Source organism: Xenopus laevis, chromosome 8L (genome assembly GCF_017654675.1).
Source record: "Xenopus laevis strain J_2021 chromosome 8L, Xenopus_laevis_v10.1, whole genome shotgun sequence".
Taxonomy (NCBI): Eukaryota; Metazoa; Chordata; class Amphibia; order Anura; family Pipidae; genus Xenopus; species Xenopus laevis.
In genome coordinates this window covers 119,086,273-119,103,774 of record NC_054385.1, presented here as the reverse complement: position 1 = coordinate 119,103,774, position 17,502 = coordinate 119,086,273, and the positions used below count along the sequence as shown (strand labels likewise).

The following is a 17,502-nucleotide window of genomic DNA, read 5'->3' as shown; positions in this document are numbered from 1 at the left end:
CTACATGGAATAAACAAACTGGTGTATGTTCAAAAGTTTGCCCTAGTCCAGTAACAAACCACAACCATTTTCAATATTCTGACCACATTGAAGCTTGTATACTATGGGTTATTCAAATTAAAACAGGGTAACCACCTTAAATTGACAGACTATTAGGACGGTGGGATGAGTGGTTGATTTAGGGGAGTGGAACAATGACGTGTAACTCTAATCTGGGCGATCCAGACCACAGATAGTTAATGTCCAGCTAATGGGTTACATTGGACTCACACATCAGGATCAGGGCCTTCGCTAAGGGGAAGTTTCCCGTAAGGGTGTAGGCTACTATACATAAAAATAGGAAAGATTGGACACCAGGAGGTTCTTATGATGAAAACAGAAAAATGGTTTATTGTACAAAGGCAAATGAAAGTGACCACAGGTTTACTCATGTATGAGGATGGTGTAACATATCACAGAGGAGGGTAGATAGAGGAGGATGATACAGCAATTGCAGATGTCACATAAGTCAAATAGTCAAGCGTACATCAATTCCCTAAGGCAGATACACCTTTAAGTGGTCCGGATCCCATCCAGTGGAGTGGTTAGGGAGAAGAAGTCTAGCCTAAAGCCCAATCCACTGTGGTCCCTTCACTAAAGGCATACAAGGAAGCCTTTTGGGAAGCTTCTCCCTGCTATTATCCTTGATGGAGCACACATGTGCTCTTTCTATATAATCTACCTATCTTACTCTCCTAGAGAGTCTATTAAATAAACTACCCTGTGCTTGCTAACCTCATTCACGAGGTTCCTGGTCCCGACTTAAACACTAAAGGTGCTGTCCCTTTAGGGCGGTGGCTTTACTGGGCTTTGGTGTACCCAGGCTCAATGGGAAACACCTAGCTGGAAGGACACCAGGAGCCAAAGAGGAAGATCCACCCTTTCTAAACACTATATGGAAGTGTGGCAGGAAGTGGTCATTACACCCTTTGGCCAATAACTAATAGGTGAAATACTTAAATGGAAACATAGGCTTTTGCCTAGTAACTAAGGAAAAGGAAGGGTAGGGATTTAAAGCCATAGGAGCATAGTAAAACCTATGGGTCCCTACAGACGTTTAGGGTCAGACCAGTGCATGTAAATCAGGGCAGAGTCCTGTCAAACCTCTGAAAAAGCAGACAGATCACAACCATAAATAAACATGTTATATCTTAAGCTGTAACACTTTGAGGACAGCAAATATGTTTTTACTGCTGGATCCCACTAGGAAGAGGCACTGAACTGTACCAGGTACCCAGTCGCATCCCATACCAGCGGGGGGAGATATGAAAGGGCATTCATAGTGTTACATAAGCATGATCATTCTTTCAAACATTAGCACATCTGCCATTAAATTCATGGTCACACATCAAAAATAATAAGAGAAATGTATGCAATTAATTCATGAGACATCTCTCCTAATTAATGATAAAAAAATATATATAGCTGTGGCTAGCCAGTAAGCAGAAAATCAACCTTATAGATAGATAAGTAATAAAAAGTAACAATAACATTTTGGCCAGAGCAATAGATTTTTGGCTGCTGTGGTCAGTGACCCCCATTTGAATACTAGAAAGTGGCTGAAGAGGAAGGCAAATAATTCAAAAACTGTTTTAAATAGAAAAAAGAAGACCTTTTAAAAGGTTGCAAAGAACTGGTCATTCTATAACAAACTAAAACTTAACTTAGTGAATTACTCCTTTAAAAACAGTGATTTGTTATTATTATTAATAATAATAATAACAACAATAATGTAATAACTGTAATGACCTTATAAGCTGTTGGCTTTATAAAGCAGATTATGTTTCAAAGATAGGGAGAAATAACCTCACTATATTCTTTTATACTTTATTCTAATATTTATATTAATATTGATACAAAAACAGATAAAGAAATTGATACAAAAAGGGGTGGCAGGATTAACAGCAGAGACCCAATTTAAATCGTATATATACAAAAATGCCCCATCTAAGACTAATTAAACCCCCACCCAACACCCCAGAATAAATGGTATGTATATTAATTAAAAATTCTTTATTGGTGATTACAAATTTCCCTTTTGCTCTAGTCTAGTTGATCTGTTCAGGAGAGCATCCATATGCTGTAGTTGTAATGAGTTTACCTCCAGCCACTAGATGGCTTCAGTTCCCATTAAGTTCTTTTCCATACTTCCTGAGCTGTGTAGGACAAAACCAGCCGTAAAGATATAACTGTTCAGTAATAGCACACAGTCAGTCAAATTTAAGTTCTCATCCATGAGAGTTTTGGAAAAGCACATGATATGAGGTCGGAAGGGAGCTCATACCAATGTGTTAAGGATCTCAGGGTGGGGTGAATGTGAGCAATTGGATGGAAATAACAGTACACACAGTGGGAACTGTGTTCAGGGTGATGGTAGCTCCATGATTCCCCTGCCTCAATATGTACAAGGATTACATCCATTTTGCACCAATCACATTTCATTAATGAACCCTCGTATATTTCAGATGTTTGTCCCCGTTTTTGCAGTAATTCTTCTCCGAGGGGTTACAGATAATGGGAAAATATCTGTGACAGCAAATACAAATTCTCCCCAAATCTCACCCTAAGGGGCAGATTTTCTAAGCTCGAGTGATGGTTCGAATTTCAAAAAGTTCGAATTTCAAAGTAAATTTTTGGGTACTTCGACCATCGAATAGGCTATATTCGACTTCGATTCAAACGATTCAAAGTAAAAAACGTTCGACTATTCGATAATTGTACTGTCTCTTTAAAAAAAACTTCGCAAATTAAAGCTACCGAAGTGCAATGTTAGCCTATGAGGACCTTCCAGAGCACTTTTCTAAGTTTTTTTTGGTCGAATAGAAATCCTTAGATAGATCGCTAAAAATTGTTCGATCTAACGATTTTTATTCGACCGCAGGATTGCCAAATTTGCTGAAAAAACTTCGAATTCGATATTCGAATTCGAAGTTTTTTAATTCGATGGTAGAGTTTCGAAGTTTTTTGTACTTCGACCCTTGATAAATCTGCCCCTTATTGACCTGCAAGCCAGACTAGCAACTGGTTCATCTAGAAGAATAAATGGCCATTCCCCCCAAATCTCAAAAATCGTTTGATCGTACAATAAAATCCTTCGAATCAAACGATTCGAACGATTTTAAGCGATCGATCAAAGGATTTTTATTCTACCCAAAAAAACTTAGAAAAGTGCTGGGGAAGGTCCCCATAGGCTAACATTGGACCTCGGTAGGTTTAAAGAGACAGTACTTTGATTATCGAATGGTAGAATAGTCGAGCGATTTTTACTTCGAATCGTTCGAATCATTCGATTCGATAGAATTAGATCAAATTTGACCAATTCGATGGTCAAAGTACCCAAAAAAATAATTCGAAATGTGAATATTTTTTTATTCGAATTATTCATTTAGTAAATCTGCCCCCAATGTATTGTTGGCTGTGTCAGATAACTGGTACAGTTACAGCTCCTCACTTATATAGCCCTTTTAACCTTTACCCTATGGGAGAAAAAGGACAAGGATGTTTCACCTCCCCCAAAAGAACAAGACTGAATTCTCCACATTCATCAAGGATAGTTCAAGGTCTGTCACATCTATGATATTTCTCAAAGATAAACTTAAAAACAATTATGACCTTAAACCTATAATGTTTTCTTTGACCACCTTAAATGTAACCTGGCTGCATATGAGCTTTTATCACAACCCAGCACCCACCACATTAATGTTTCCCTATAAAAGCCCAACAGTTGATAGATGGATTAATTAGAAATAATTCTAATTATGGGTTACCATTTACAAATTCCTTAATTACAACAATTTGCATAATAACAGTATATGGCATGATAATTTTGTATGAAATAATTATACCTTACCTTCCACTTTCCCAGGAGTCTAATGACTTGGCTTAGTATAAAACCTTGGATACAGGTAAGATTTATAATCATTGTAAAGATAAGGTCACATCCTGATTATTAGTCTGGAAGAATTTCCTGCTTCAATTCCGTTGATCACTTAGTTTGAGCTTTTCTATCAAACATTGATTGTGAAACAGCTAACACAGTGCTGGTCTTTATTGCTGTAAGTTGTCACCTTTCATGATAGCTTAATCATATTTTGGAATTTATTTTTAATATATATTGATCCAACTCAACATAATTTGGAAGAGCAATGGCACAAGGAGGTGATTTGGGATTCATGTTCCTCGTTTTTTGCCATCTCAGCCTGTTACTTATGTTGCTCCCATATAAAGATGGTGAGTGTGAAGCTTTATTAGATGGGTGCAGGCTGCTTAGTGAAGATGTTATTGGTTATTCTATGGCTGGAGATATCATATTGGGAGGACTCTTTTCAGTCCATGTCAATGCAAATCACCCTGTGATCAACTTTAGGGAAAATCCACAGCCTTTTCAGTGCAGCAGGTAAGGTTTCCTTTTGCCATTTTCTACTTGAACACATTCATTGTGTCATTACAAATAATTGTTACACTGCGATATGTTGTAGAAAAGCCACTATTATATACCTTTCCCTAGACTCCAGGGCACCTTGAATAGAATGGACACACAAAAGTGTATTTAGCTTTGCAGCAAAGCTTCCCTCACTGAAGAAAACATAATATTTCAAAATTATTTTATTTAGAACAAATACAACAGTTACCCATTCATTCTGCAAGATGTTGACGCAATTAATCTTCAAATCTGATTGCCTTGCAGCTTGCAGGATGCAGTTGTATCCACCTTAGATTTACCCAATCGAGAGAATTTGATTTTATCCATCACTAACACTGTACAAATGTCCACTTTTTAATGTCTTTCTTTTTAATGATTTCATCAGTGTAAACATTCCTTATCCATTGTACAAGGGATGTAAACCCAGCCGTAACACCTTCCCACAGCTCCCCCTAATTTTCTATAGAAGTTGCCAAAAAACGTAATTATGGATGCAAGATAGTTCACCAATGAGAACTCTACTGATCAAAAACTTCATTATAAATGAAATGACCAATGAGAATGTTGATTCCCAGCACCAGGCAGGCATCTTGATGTACAAATACATGAAATTATGTCATTATATTACACTGAAATCAAACATGGGGGTAAAGGACATTCCTGGGAAAAGTGGGCTTAAAGCTTCCAATTCCACTTGCAGGAACACAGAACATGGAGTCAGATTTACACAGATTAGCTGGGAATCACATTGGAGTTTTTTTTGTATTTTAGAACAGTCATTGACTATGGAGATTTGGAGAAAAGTTGTGGAATGTTTTATTCTGCAATATTGCTTTAAGAGTACAACCCTGACTACAGCTCCCAGCCAGGCCCGGACTGGCAATCTGTGGTTTCTGGCAAATGCCAGAGGGGCTGCTATAAGGTGCCATAGAAAGTCAGTATTTAGTTGGCTGGTGGGGGCTGTTTGGGCCTCTGTGTAGGCTGATTGGGCCTCTGTGTGCCTGAAATGCCAGGACCTATTTTAATTCTCAGTCTGGACCTGCTCCCAGCACGCTTCAACCTTTTTAATGGGGGTTATTTATCATTTTTATAATTTTTTCTACCTCAAATAAACTCTCAACTCAAATGTTTGCTTATTTATGAAAAAACCCAAATGTAAAAAACTCGATTGAGTGCAATCGGGGAAAACAACTCAAATGTATAAAGTTTTTTAGTGCAAACCACCATAAAATAACCGAAAATCATGAAGTGAAAACATCTTCAAATGGTTATTGAATTTCCTGGTTCTTGACTTTTGCCTGTTATTGACTCCAATTCAAGCCACCTGCCTCGATCCTTGCCGGTACCTCGCTTACAGACTTGTTACTAGTATACACACTTACTCCTTTTTGGTTTCCGCAGCAGCCTGGGGCCCCAAAAGGGCGTCGGTGAACATCGGAATCCACAGGGATTCCATGTGCATGTGAGTGTACCCCACACTGTTCAAAGTTCCAAATAACGTGAACGTTACAGTTTGGTTGAGCAGTGCAGCAGGGTTTACTATACCTTTAATTTATCTTGATATATCATTTTTATTTAATATTCAGGAACCACTCTTTGATTTGATACAAAATCTGATGTTCCAAGTCTCTTTTACAGATATGCACCATGTTCTTGTGTTTTCTTCTCTTCCATTCCCCCACTTCATAATTCCTTCTACTTTTTACATATTCTTACACATTAGAAAATTAGCTGACATTTCTCTTAAACTGGCCATACAAAGTTAAATTCTCTTGTGAGGAGAGGTCCCCAAACAAATGGATCTTTGCCCAGCTTGGGCACCCAAACAGTGGACTTAATCAGGCTGATTTGATTGTTTGGGGCCTGGGCCAATTATCAGATCATACAGGGGTCCCATCAATGTGCTGATGTGGTCTTCACACAACTGGATTTTCAAACCTGCCTGATAGATATCTGGCCAAAAATTGTCCAGATATCTATCAGGCAGGCTTGAATATCCAGGTAGGTTAATCAGTGGGCATTGTAGACGGACCAATAAGATAAGTCAGCAGTTTTTAATTGGCTATATATATATATTAAGTTTCTATGGTATAAAAAATACATTTTATATGTTAATCGATAGAATATCTAAGGGTAATGGCAAAACTTCAGCTACTATATTTTGTGAGCAACTACCATGATATTTTGAGCTTTGAAGCCTTCAGTTATTTTTGTGAGCAGCAATCTGAGTTCCTGAATGCTATCATAAACTCTGACAGATTTTTCCTTTTGATTAGCTTCCATCTTAGATATTATCGCTTCTTCCTTGCGATGGTGTACGCCATCATGGAAATTAATGCATCTGATGATCTTCTCCCCAATATAACACTGGGCTTCAAACTCTATGATTCTTGTTACAACGAGGTTCGATCATTAATGGGAGCTGAATGGATTTTGTCAGGGAAGCAAAATGTAGTTCCCAATTTTAACTGCAACAAAGATATCATGCCTTTGGCTATTATTGGTGATTTGCCCTCTAAGGCCTCATTACCCGTAGCCAGGATCTTGGGATTGTACAGATACCCTCAGGTACATTAGCACTTGTCTGCCAGCTGACTCTATGTGCAACACATAATCAGAAACTGTAATAAAACATGGTGATCAGGTGAAAAATAATCTCTTTTGAAAGTACAGTAACTATTGCAAAAATATAAATACAAAACTTTAAGGGGCATATTATTATAATTTGTATTTATTATTGTGATTAACCCGTTTGTATTGTTTTGCTACTCAGTGCTTATTGAGCTATAGCTATATAAATAAAAATATAAATACTGTACATAAATATTATTATCAACTGACATTCACACTCATAGGAAATAATTTCAAAAAATATGAGCAATGTCATTCAATTGTATTTTTTGTTTGTGCTTTTTTTGATTGCGTGAAAAAAGCAAACAGAAGACTCTTTGAAAATGAATAGTAGATTTAATGCAGTTCAAGGTTTTTTTTGTAAATAAACTAGCACCCTAAGTTTTTTCAAGTTTGTCTACATGTGAAAATACTATAATTAGAATTTTAATAAATCTGTTACTGATAAAAATATGTGGTACAATGCGTCTCATAGTCAGGCCCAGACTGGCAATCTGTAGATTCTGGCAAATACCAGAGGGACTGCTGTTTTAAATGACCCTCAATTTATCCTATCCTATCTAATCTGAGAATTTTAACGACTATTACATATAAGAATATAAAATACCTTCTACATGTTTGAGTGTGATGCTGAAATAGCATTTCAAAATATATATTTGCAGAATTTACAAGATTTTATTAGAAATTTCTGGCATTTAAAATCACATTAACCTTTTTTACTCATGCCTTACAGCAAAAGTATCTCTCATTGCTGGCATTGCTGGTCCAAATTTATTTTAAGTTTGGAACCCATCAAGGATGTCCATTTTGTTCTTGAATGTATTCTCCTTCATTTGAAAATGATGGTTTACTTACAATGTTTAAAATATGGATGCACCGAATCCAGGATTCGGTTCGGGATTCGGCCTTTTTCAGCAGGATTCGGATTCGGCCGAATCCTTCTGCCCGGCCGAACCAAATCCTAATTTGCATATGCAAATTAGGGTCGGGAAGGGAAATCACTGGACTTTTTGTCACAAAACAAGGAAGTAATTTTTTCCCCTTCCAACCCCTAATTTGCATATGCAAATTAGGATTCGGTTCAGTATTCGGCCGAATCTTTCGCGAAGGTTTCAGGGGTACGGCTGAATCCAAAATAGTGGATTCGGTGCATCCCTAGTTTAAAACATTATTATTAAAATGAAATATTATTATGAGAAAATATACATTTCATAGTATTTGCAGACAACATGTTATACTTCTAAAAAATCCCATAGAATCTTTTGAAATAATAATTACATCTTTGGGTAATTTTACTAACTCTCTGAGATACTGTATGTCTAATTGTTAAACCTCCCTTTGTTAATCAAACATAGAAATACACAACAGAAAAGATTCTGCATTTAACACATTTTTTTAAAGGATAAAGTCTAGAAATAAAGAAAATGGTTAGTATTGGAGGCTAAAGAATTCCTTATTTTAGATCATTTAGATTTACCACTTTATATGACTATTTAATTAAGATTTTATTAAAATAAAGCACAGCTGATTGTAATATATTTCACTGCAATAAGAAAACAAGCATGCTCATAACTAATATCAACAATTATTGCTATCCAACAGGTTAGCTATGGTTCAGTTCACCCTCCACTGAGTGATAAAAAACAGTTCCCGTCCTTCCTCAGAACCATCCATAATGCTAATTATGATGTTTTTGCACTTGCTCAGTTGTTGAAGTACTTTAACTGGACCTGGGTGGGTATCATATACTCAGACAATGACTTGGGAAGATCAGGAGCTCAGCTTGTAACTCAAGAGATTGAGAAGAATGGTGGATGTGTTGCATTTCATGAGATACTTCCTATAGTCAACTTTATGGAATCCGTCTTCCGTATTGTTGATGTAATCCAGAAATCCAGAGCAACAGTGATAATTGTTTATTGCACTATAGAAAGCTTCATCCCATTAATAGAAGAGGCATCACTTCACAATATCACTGACAAGGTATGGCTGGGCACTTCCCTTTGGACAATATCATCTGACTTTCCAAAAAATAAAATTCGATCTACCTTAAATGGAAGTCTTGGAATAGCAGTTCAGAATGGGAACATTCCAGGATTTAAGGAATTTCTTTACAACATTCACCCTTCCGTGTCTTTTGATAATCTTTTAATAAAGACATTTTGGAAGAATGCATTTCAGTGTGTTTGGTCAGAAAATGAAATCTACAATAATTCATCTCTGACACAGCTTATAAAGGATACTGTTAGGTGCACAGGAAAAGAGAGAGTGGACACTATTGATCCCAATGTATTTGATGTAGACAACTTCAGAGTTACACACAAAGTCTATACTGCAGTCCTCATAGTAGCACATGCTTTGCACCAGATGAAGAACTGTGTTCCAGGGAAAGGACCATTCAAGGATGGATCATGTGCTGATATTTATTATCATCAACCTTGGCAGGTACCTTAAATCTAGCCACTAACAGACACAAATGCATGAGGCTACTGATATGCTTTAAACCAGGGATCCCCAACCTTTGGAACCCGTGAGCAACACTCAAAAGTAATAGGAGTTGGGGAGCAACACTAGCATGAAAAATGTTCCTGGGGTGCCAAATAAGGGTTGTGATTGGCCATTTAGTATCCCCTATGAGGATTGTCAACTACATTGAGACTCTGTTTGGCAGTGCACCTGGTTTTTATGCAACCAAAACTTACCTCCAACCCATAAATTCAAAAATAAGCACCTGCTTTGAGGCCACTGGGAGCAACATCCAAGGGGTTGGAGAGCAACATGTTGCTCACAAGCTACTGGTTGGGGATCACTGCTTTAAACCATATAGAGCTTAACCTATGTACATGTCTTCAAATAATAAAAAAAAAGTTGATGAATGTTAAATAAATGTACTCAAAAGCCCACTTAAATGGCCACTGTATTCTAACATTTTCAGCTATATTTCATGACTTTGAGAACAAACTTTGGAATAGAACTTTGGATCTGTTCTATCTAGCTGGCCATTTTTCCCCCAATATGTCAACCTTAATATGATCCCCTTGATATGCCAATAACGGAATACAGGCCGTAGGGAGAGATTGATCACACCAATGAGCCAAGGTGGTTCTAGCCCCAATTGGATTTTAAACCTGCCTAATTGATATTTGGCTGATCTCCAGGTAGATATTGGTTGGGTAGGCCTGTCAGAGTGCCCCATATAAGGGCAGACAAACTGCGGATGTGGCCTGAAGAGGCTAAATCGACAGTTAAAATCTGCCCATGTATGGCCACCTTAAATTTATCTGACTGAACTTAGAGTTGATGTAATATCCCACAAAATCAATGGATGATATTATCATAAAGGTTAGCAGATCACCTTGGAGTTCCAGAGCCAAAAAAAGAAGCTATCCAAATGCCTTGTGCCTTTATATGATCATAGAATCCCTTAGGGAGTTCTCAAGTGCCAATAATTTAATGCAGTACTGTACAATAGCCCCTAAGTGCATGATATTAAGGTTTACACAATACTCACAATACCACAAGCGCACATGTAAGTACACAAGTAAAATTGATTTACATTGAAGATGACATCATAAATCCAAATAATGACACCTACAGGCAATTTAACAAAATGTAATTGACACAGCTTCCTGGTTTCTAGTATTAGCACTTGATTGGTCCAATATTCAATCCAACAGACACTTACAGATTAGAAGGCCTACATGGGTTTAGTTTGCATGCAAAGACTGGAGATTACATCATAAAATTAATTTTGTTTAAGTAGCTAGGGGTGAACATTGAGACAAATCTGGGATTTTCAGAAATCGGAATCTCTACATGTAATATCTAGAAAATAGACTGTCAAATATCAGCAGTTGTAATTTAACAACAGCCAACAAGCTACAGGTTTAATGTACAACAGCTACTCTCAACCCTTCTTATCAAAGACTTACATTCCTTTATGCCTGATTATAATGATTATAATTATTATAATTATTATTTGTGTTCAGAACACACAGGATTTGTTGCTGAGTTATCAATACTGACATCAATTCCATAGAAATCCCATAGAAACTGGAAACTGAAAATGGAAACTAGAGGGAAGCTTGAAGTTGTATTTTATGTATTTCAGTAAAATTTCTGTTTACACCTTTGCCAACTGTTCCAAAAAATTATTTATAAATAATGTTTTTTTTCCATCTAGCTCCTTCATTACATAAAACATGTTAATTTCAACAACTCAGCAGGAGAGCAAATATACTTTGATGAGAATGGAGACCTTCCTCTCTATCTGGACATCTTGAATTGGCAGATGTTCCCTAATGGAAGCAATCAGTATGTCTACATTGGTGGCTTTGATGCACAAGCTCCAAAAGGCCAAGAACTCAAAATACAGGACAACAAGATTATATGGAATGTTGGAAATGGCCAAGTAAGTACCATTGCTTCATTATACTTTTTAGATTATGTGACATTTTACATGAAAATATTTCATTATATGTCACATTTTGGAATGTTATATAATACAGATCTTCAATTATATCCGGAAAAAAACTCTAAAAATTAGTTCTAGGCTAATGGCCCAGTGTTTGTGTAAATATGAAGTATTTATATAAATATTTCTTGTTGGTTTGGTCTTTTCTATGAGGATCACTAAATTTGAAGCTAATAATCTCTAGGTCTACCATTAATTTAAAATGATATAACATGCTGATTGTGGACATTTAAAAACATTTACCCTGTTTTACCATTAGCATCTTATTCTCTTGATATACTAGTTCAGTGATCCCAAACTAGTAGCTTGAGAGCTACATGTTGCTCATCAATACTTTGGATGTTGCTCCCAGTGGCCTCAAAGCAGGTGCTTATTTTTGAATTCCAGGCTTGGAGGCAAGTCTTGGTTGTATAAAACTAGTTGTACTGATACATAGAGCCTCCTGTAGGCTGCCAGTGCATATATGTACTAACAAATAGCCCTTATTTGGCAACTCGTGTAATGTTTTCATGCTTGTGTTGCTCTCCAACTCTTTTTAAATGTGAATGTAGTTCACAGATAAAAAAGATTGCGGACCCCTGTACTGGTCATTTGCTCTATACAAGTGTATTCATTTCTCATACTCATAGATACATATCTATTGTTCAGTAAAAGTGATTAGTTTCAACTCAATATTCTTCAGATCCCTGTCTCGGTGTGCAGTGACCCTTGTCCAAGAGGCCACAGAAGAGCCACCATTCAAGGACAAAAGATCTGCTGCTTTGATTGTCTGCCATGTTCTGAAGGAGAGATTCTCAACCCAAATGGTTTGTAATGTTCACATTCTACTGTTCACTTTCCTTTTGGATCACAATGAGTTCAAAAAGTTCAAAATACAGCAGTGTATGTCCAGTGGTATTAATTGAAGTAGCTCTTTTTCACCAGTTTTTCATGGTGTAAAACATACTGAGTGCATAGTGATGGTACACATGTGAATTAAAGAAGGAAAAGTGACTGGGAAGGGGGTCCAAATGTTAGACACACTCCAGTAATTATAAATTTACTGAGACCCCAACCATTGCTCCTGTTCAATGAAAACTACATTGGCCCAGGGTTTATACTGTAGGAGCACCAGACAAGAATTTTCTTCTTTTTGCTTGGATCCTCTTTCCGATGCTCAGAAGGGCAATTAGCTGAACTTAGAAGCATAAAGCCAACTTTTCACTCTACTGCCAATGTGCACCTGGCCCAGAAGAGGATGGTGGCCTGGTGCTCCTACTGTGGAACCGTTCAGTTTTCAGCCAACAGGAGCACCAGCTTAGGGTCTCAGGTAAGCCATTATAATAAACAGGGGGGTGCCTAACATTTAGCACCACCTTTACTATTTCTTTAATTATCCTGCTCCGGTTTCTAAAATGTGGAGAATGAGGTCAATGACTGAGGAACCTGGAAGATAAGCTCAGTGCGGACTCTCACTAAAGCTAATCTATTAAATTATAACTTGTCAAATATTTTGTTAATAATGTAAGAAAACAGAAGCATGTAAGCAATATACTGCTTACATGCTCCCATAGAATATAAGCTCTACATATTGATAATACTATGGCGTCTGTTGTTCCAGATGACAGTGAATGTCTAAAGTGCTCCGAAGACAAATGGCCTGACGTCATGAAAGAAAAGTGCCTTTCAAAACCAATTCAGTTCCTTTCTTATGATGAGACGTTGGGTTCCGCTCTTGCCTGTATTTCAGTCTTGTTTTGTCTGCTTACGTTTTCTGTCTTCTGCCTGTTCATAGTTAAACGGAAGACTCCCATAGTAAAAGCAAATAACAGAGAGCTCAGTTACCTACTTCTCATCTCCCTCATGTTTGGCTTCCTGTGTTCCTTGCCATTCATTGGTAGACCAAACCTGAAGACGTGCATGATACGCCAGGTCCTGTTTGCTGTTATTTTTTCATTTTGCATTTCAGTCATCCTAGCAAAGACTGTCACTGTTATAATGATATTTAGTGCCACAAACCCAGACAGTAAGCTGAAAACATTGGTGGCATTGAGAATACCTGTTTATATTGTCCCTGTGTGCACAATGGTTCAGTTAATTCTATGTATTGTTTGGTTGGCCACAGCACCACCATTTGCAGAATTCAATATGGCGGCAGAAATAGGGAAAATAGTGATTGAGTGCAATGAAGGCTCTAGGGTGTTATTTTCATGTGTGCTGGGGTATATGGGTTTGTTGGCAGCTATTAGTCTATTAGTTGCCTTTTTGGCGAGGAAGCTCCCTGACACATTTAATGAGACCAAGTTCATTACATTCAGTATGTTGGTATTTGCCAGTGTTTGGCTGACATTTATACCCGCTTACCTCAGTACCAAGGGGAAACAGATGGTGGCAGTAGAAATCTTTGCTATACTATCCTCAAGTGCTGGACTTCTTGTTTGTATTTTTATTCCAAAATGTTATATAATAGTATTGCACCCAGAAATGAACACAAAACAATATATAACTGGACGGACTGCCAGGAACCAAGATTCATGATATCTACAATGCGTCTTCAAAATTCACTTCAATGTAAAACAAGTTTTTTATGTTAAACAAGAAAGAGCCAAGAAACTGAAAAAAAAATGTTTTAAAAAGAGTAAAAATAAAGAGGAAAGATTCATATAATCTTAATATTTTGATTTGTGCTTGTTTCCTACACATATAAACTATATGGTGATTCTTGGAAGAAACAGACTTGTGTATGTACAAAAGGAAATATTCTGACCACACTATCACACTGCTCATTGTTTACTATGGGTAATTGCAACTGTCACTGCTTATGTCACTCTGAATAGCCTTTGGGTTGCCATTCCAGGGATATCTAAGAGACCAAACAAGCTTTCCTCTTGAAGCCTAATAAATTAATCTTTAGTCTTGACCTCACAAGCAGGGGAACCCCAGAGGCTTGACAGAGGACTAAGGAGAGTCATAAACACTGCATGTTGCACTTTATGGAGTTTTATTTTATTTCTGTTGCCCTATTCTATATATTATATATTTGGGTAAAAAACGTTTGGAGTAAACCCAATTCCACAAGGTAGCATTTTGGTTGCATCCAACCTTGTTGGTTTTGATTGCAGCCCGAATGTTTGGGATCATCTGTGCTAGGTCTTGTTGTCCTGTGTCCTTATTTCATGAACTACCTTCTGTCCATACAGTAGATTGAAGCACTGGCTGTCTATAATCAACTCTTGAAGAACCCTTAAAGGAGAACTAAACCTCCCTTTAGTGCCGAAGATGGCACCCATGAGCTCCACTGCACTCACTCTGCATGTGCAGTTAGTATTTCTAGAGGGGACACAATTCAGGGATAAGACTGTGCAGGGGGGAGGCAGGGAGGGGGGCCAGCGGGGACTTTTGGCAAAAGAGGGTTTAGTTCTCCTTTAAAGACTGCCTCTATTGAACAAGAAGGCATAAATCACTTGGGGTGCCAAATGTTAGGCACCCACAAGTGATTGTAATCACTTTTCTGATTGCCTCCCCCTATGATGGGTACATTATCAATGGCCATGTCTTCATTTTCAAGAGATTTACACACTTAATATATATAACTGATGTTGTTACACAAAAGAGATGCTTAATAATGGCTGTTTGGGACTATATTGGACTATAACTGTTCTGTATAACCAGCTCACAGTCATTAAAGTCTTCATTTCCAGGTCAGGCCAGGCCAGGTCGGAAGTTAGATCTTACCAATGTGCTAATGGTCCCATGATGGGGAGGGTGGGAATGATTGCAATTATACAAACAATACACACGGACATAGTACTAGAATTTCCCCTCAATTTGCTGTTCCGTTGCACTCGATACAGTTCACTCCTTTGCTTCTTTCCTCAGCTCCCCCATGTAGAAAATTAATACTTTGGAGGATGTTTTTTTGTGTCTTTCTCTAACATGCTGAATAGTCACAAATAACTGGTTTTCAGTTAAATGTGCCACAAGGACTGAGGCTCATTTGGATATTCCTCTATGTCCCAGTTGGCCAGTCCAACCCTGTCTGAAGATATTACTAGAGATTTGTGTCTACCCATGCTTTTCTCATGTGTAGCTCTCACCTTCACTCAGTTATGTAGACAGCTAAGCTAAGGTACAGTGCTTGATTTTCTATAACGTTTGGATCACTGTCTCAGTATTGCAGTGATTTTTGGCCAAAGGATTGCAGAAGTCTGATTTTTCCTTTATTGTTTATTGTAACCCCTGGGGCTCCACTTTGTAGATCCAAAAGAGAAGAAGAGTGATTTTTTTACAGGGATTAATATAACTAATTAGAATATATAGAAATATTTGTATTCCATGTTTGATAATGGGTGTCAGTCTGCCTTTATTTTCTGAATTTCAGAATTTCATGGAGGAGAGCTGTACTGCTCTGGGTTGTACCAACAGGGAGAAACATTAGGACTGGGAATCTCAACCTTAAAGTTTCAAATCACCTGTATCCTTTCCATACTGAAATTAGTTTAGTTAAACCCATCTTCTTTATTTTTACCAAACAACACAAGATAAAATAAGAAACTATATACAGGTATTGGACCGGTTATCCAGAATGCTCAGGATCTGGGGTATTCTGGATAACTGATATTTCCGCTATTTGGATCTTCATGCCTTAAGTTTACTAAAAAAAAACATGTAAACATTAAACAACCCTGTCAGGCTGGTTTTGCTTCCTGTAAGGATTAATTATATCTTAGGTTAGATTACGTACAAGCTACTGTTTTATTATTAAAGAGAAAAAGTAAATAATTTTTAAAAATGTATTTTATTCAGATAATAATACCGAGGAGTTTCATGACCATATAAAAACACGAGGCCGAAGGCCGAGTGTTTTTATACAAGTCATGGAACTCCAAGGTAACTTCTAATATCCTCATATTTTGCAACTGGGGGTACTTTATTATAATACACAAGTTTCAGTGAGTCATGTGACAGAAATGTCATCAGAACTCTCCGTTTATAAGGATATAATTTACAAGATATTCATGGCTTTTGTGTAATATATATATATATATATATATATATATACATTTCATGTAGAAGCCCAAACATAAAAGCCCAACAGGTGCCAGAAGGATTTTTATTTCATTCATTCCTCATACAAATGAATATAATCATGGGTTAGCAGTTGAGAAAATGTTAATTATAACAATTTGCATAATAACAGTGTAAGGCATAATTATGTATATTTTACTTTCCCAGGAGTTTTCCTGACCAGATCAAATATATAAAACTTAGGCACAGATAAGAATCATGATCGTCCTAGAGATAAGAACATTCACAAGACAGATCACACCTTAAAAGAATTTCCTGTTTCAGATCTATTGATCACTTTATTGGATTCTATTCAAAATCTAAAGAGCTGGTCTTGATTGCACTGTAAGTTGCCACCTTTAATTATAATTTAATCGGGTTTTAACATCCCTTTTTTATATAACTTCACATAATTGAATAGTTTAAGGGCATGTATTTAAGTTGCTTTGGCACCCATGATTTTTAGGAGCTTTCAGGGGAATGTAATAAAAGTCGGTAGCGGAAAAACTATTCGCAATGTGAAAAGTTATGCCTTTCTGCAAACAAATTTCACTTTGCATGAATTTTATATAGCTTTTGCGGAAACTGTATAGCGACCACTTCCGACAGTGGAAGACCGGTCGCAAATTTTATAGTTTGCGCCAATGCGCAATAAATGTCAAAAAAGACGTTATATTTGCTCCAAAAGATTTTGACACCTTCAAGCATTTCTTAAGAGTGCGCAATTAAAATTCGCAATGCAATAACAGTTTAAGGAACAATATTACATTGCGAGATGCGAATTTTTATTCTTATTGGTGCAAATTGTTTTTCTCTTTGTGACTTTAATTACATTCCTTCTTTGAGTTGTACGATATCAGCTGAAATTGCCCAGGACTGCGTACTATAT

General features: G+C 37.1%; 1 protein-coding gene across 1 annotated transcript; it reads left to right on the top strand.

Moving 5' to 3' along the window:
• Positions 1-6,771: 6,771 nt before the first annotated feature.
• Positions 6,772-14,129, top strand: LOC108699069 (extracellular calcium-sensing receptor). Its single transcript, XM_041572558.1, has 5 exons — positions 6,772-7,030; positions 8,696-9,538; positions 11,277-11,504; positions 12,250-12,373; positions 13,168-14,129. The coding sequence occupies exons 1-5, from the start codon at positions 6,773-6,775 to the stop codon at positions 14,082-14,084; spliced, it is 2,370 nt and encodes a 789-aa protein (XP_041428492.1). The 5' UTR covers position 6,772; the 3' UTR covers positions 14,085-14,129.
• Positions 14,130-17,502: the final 3,373 nt, after the last annotated feature.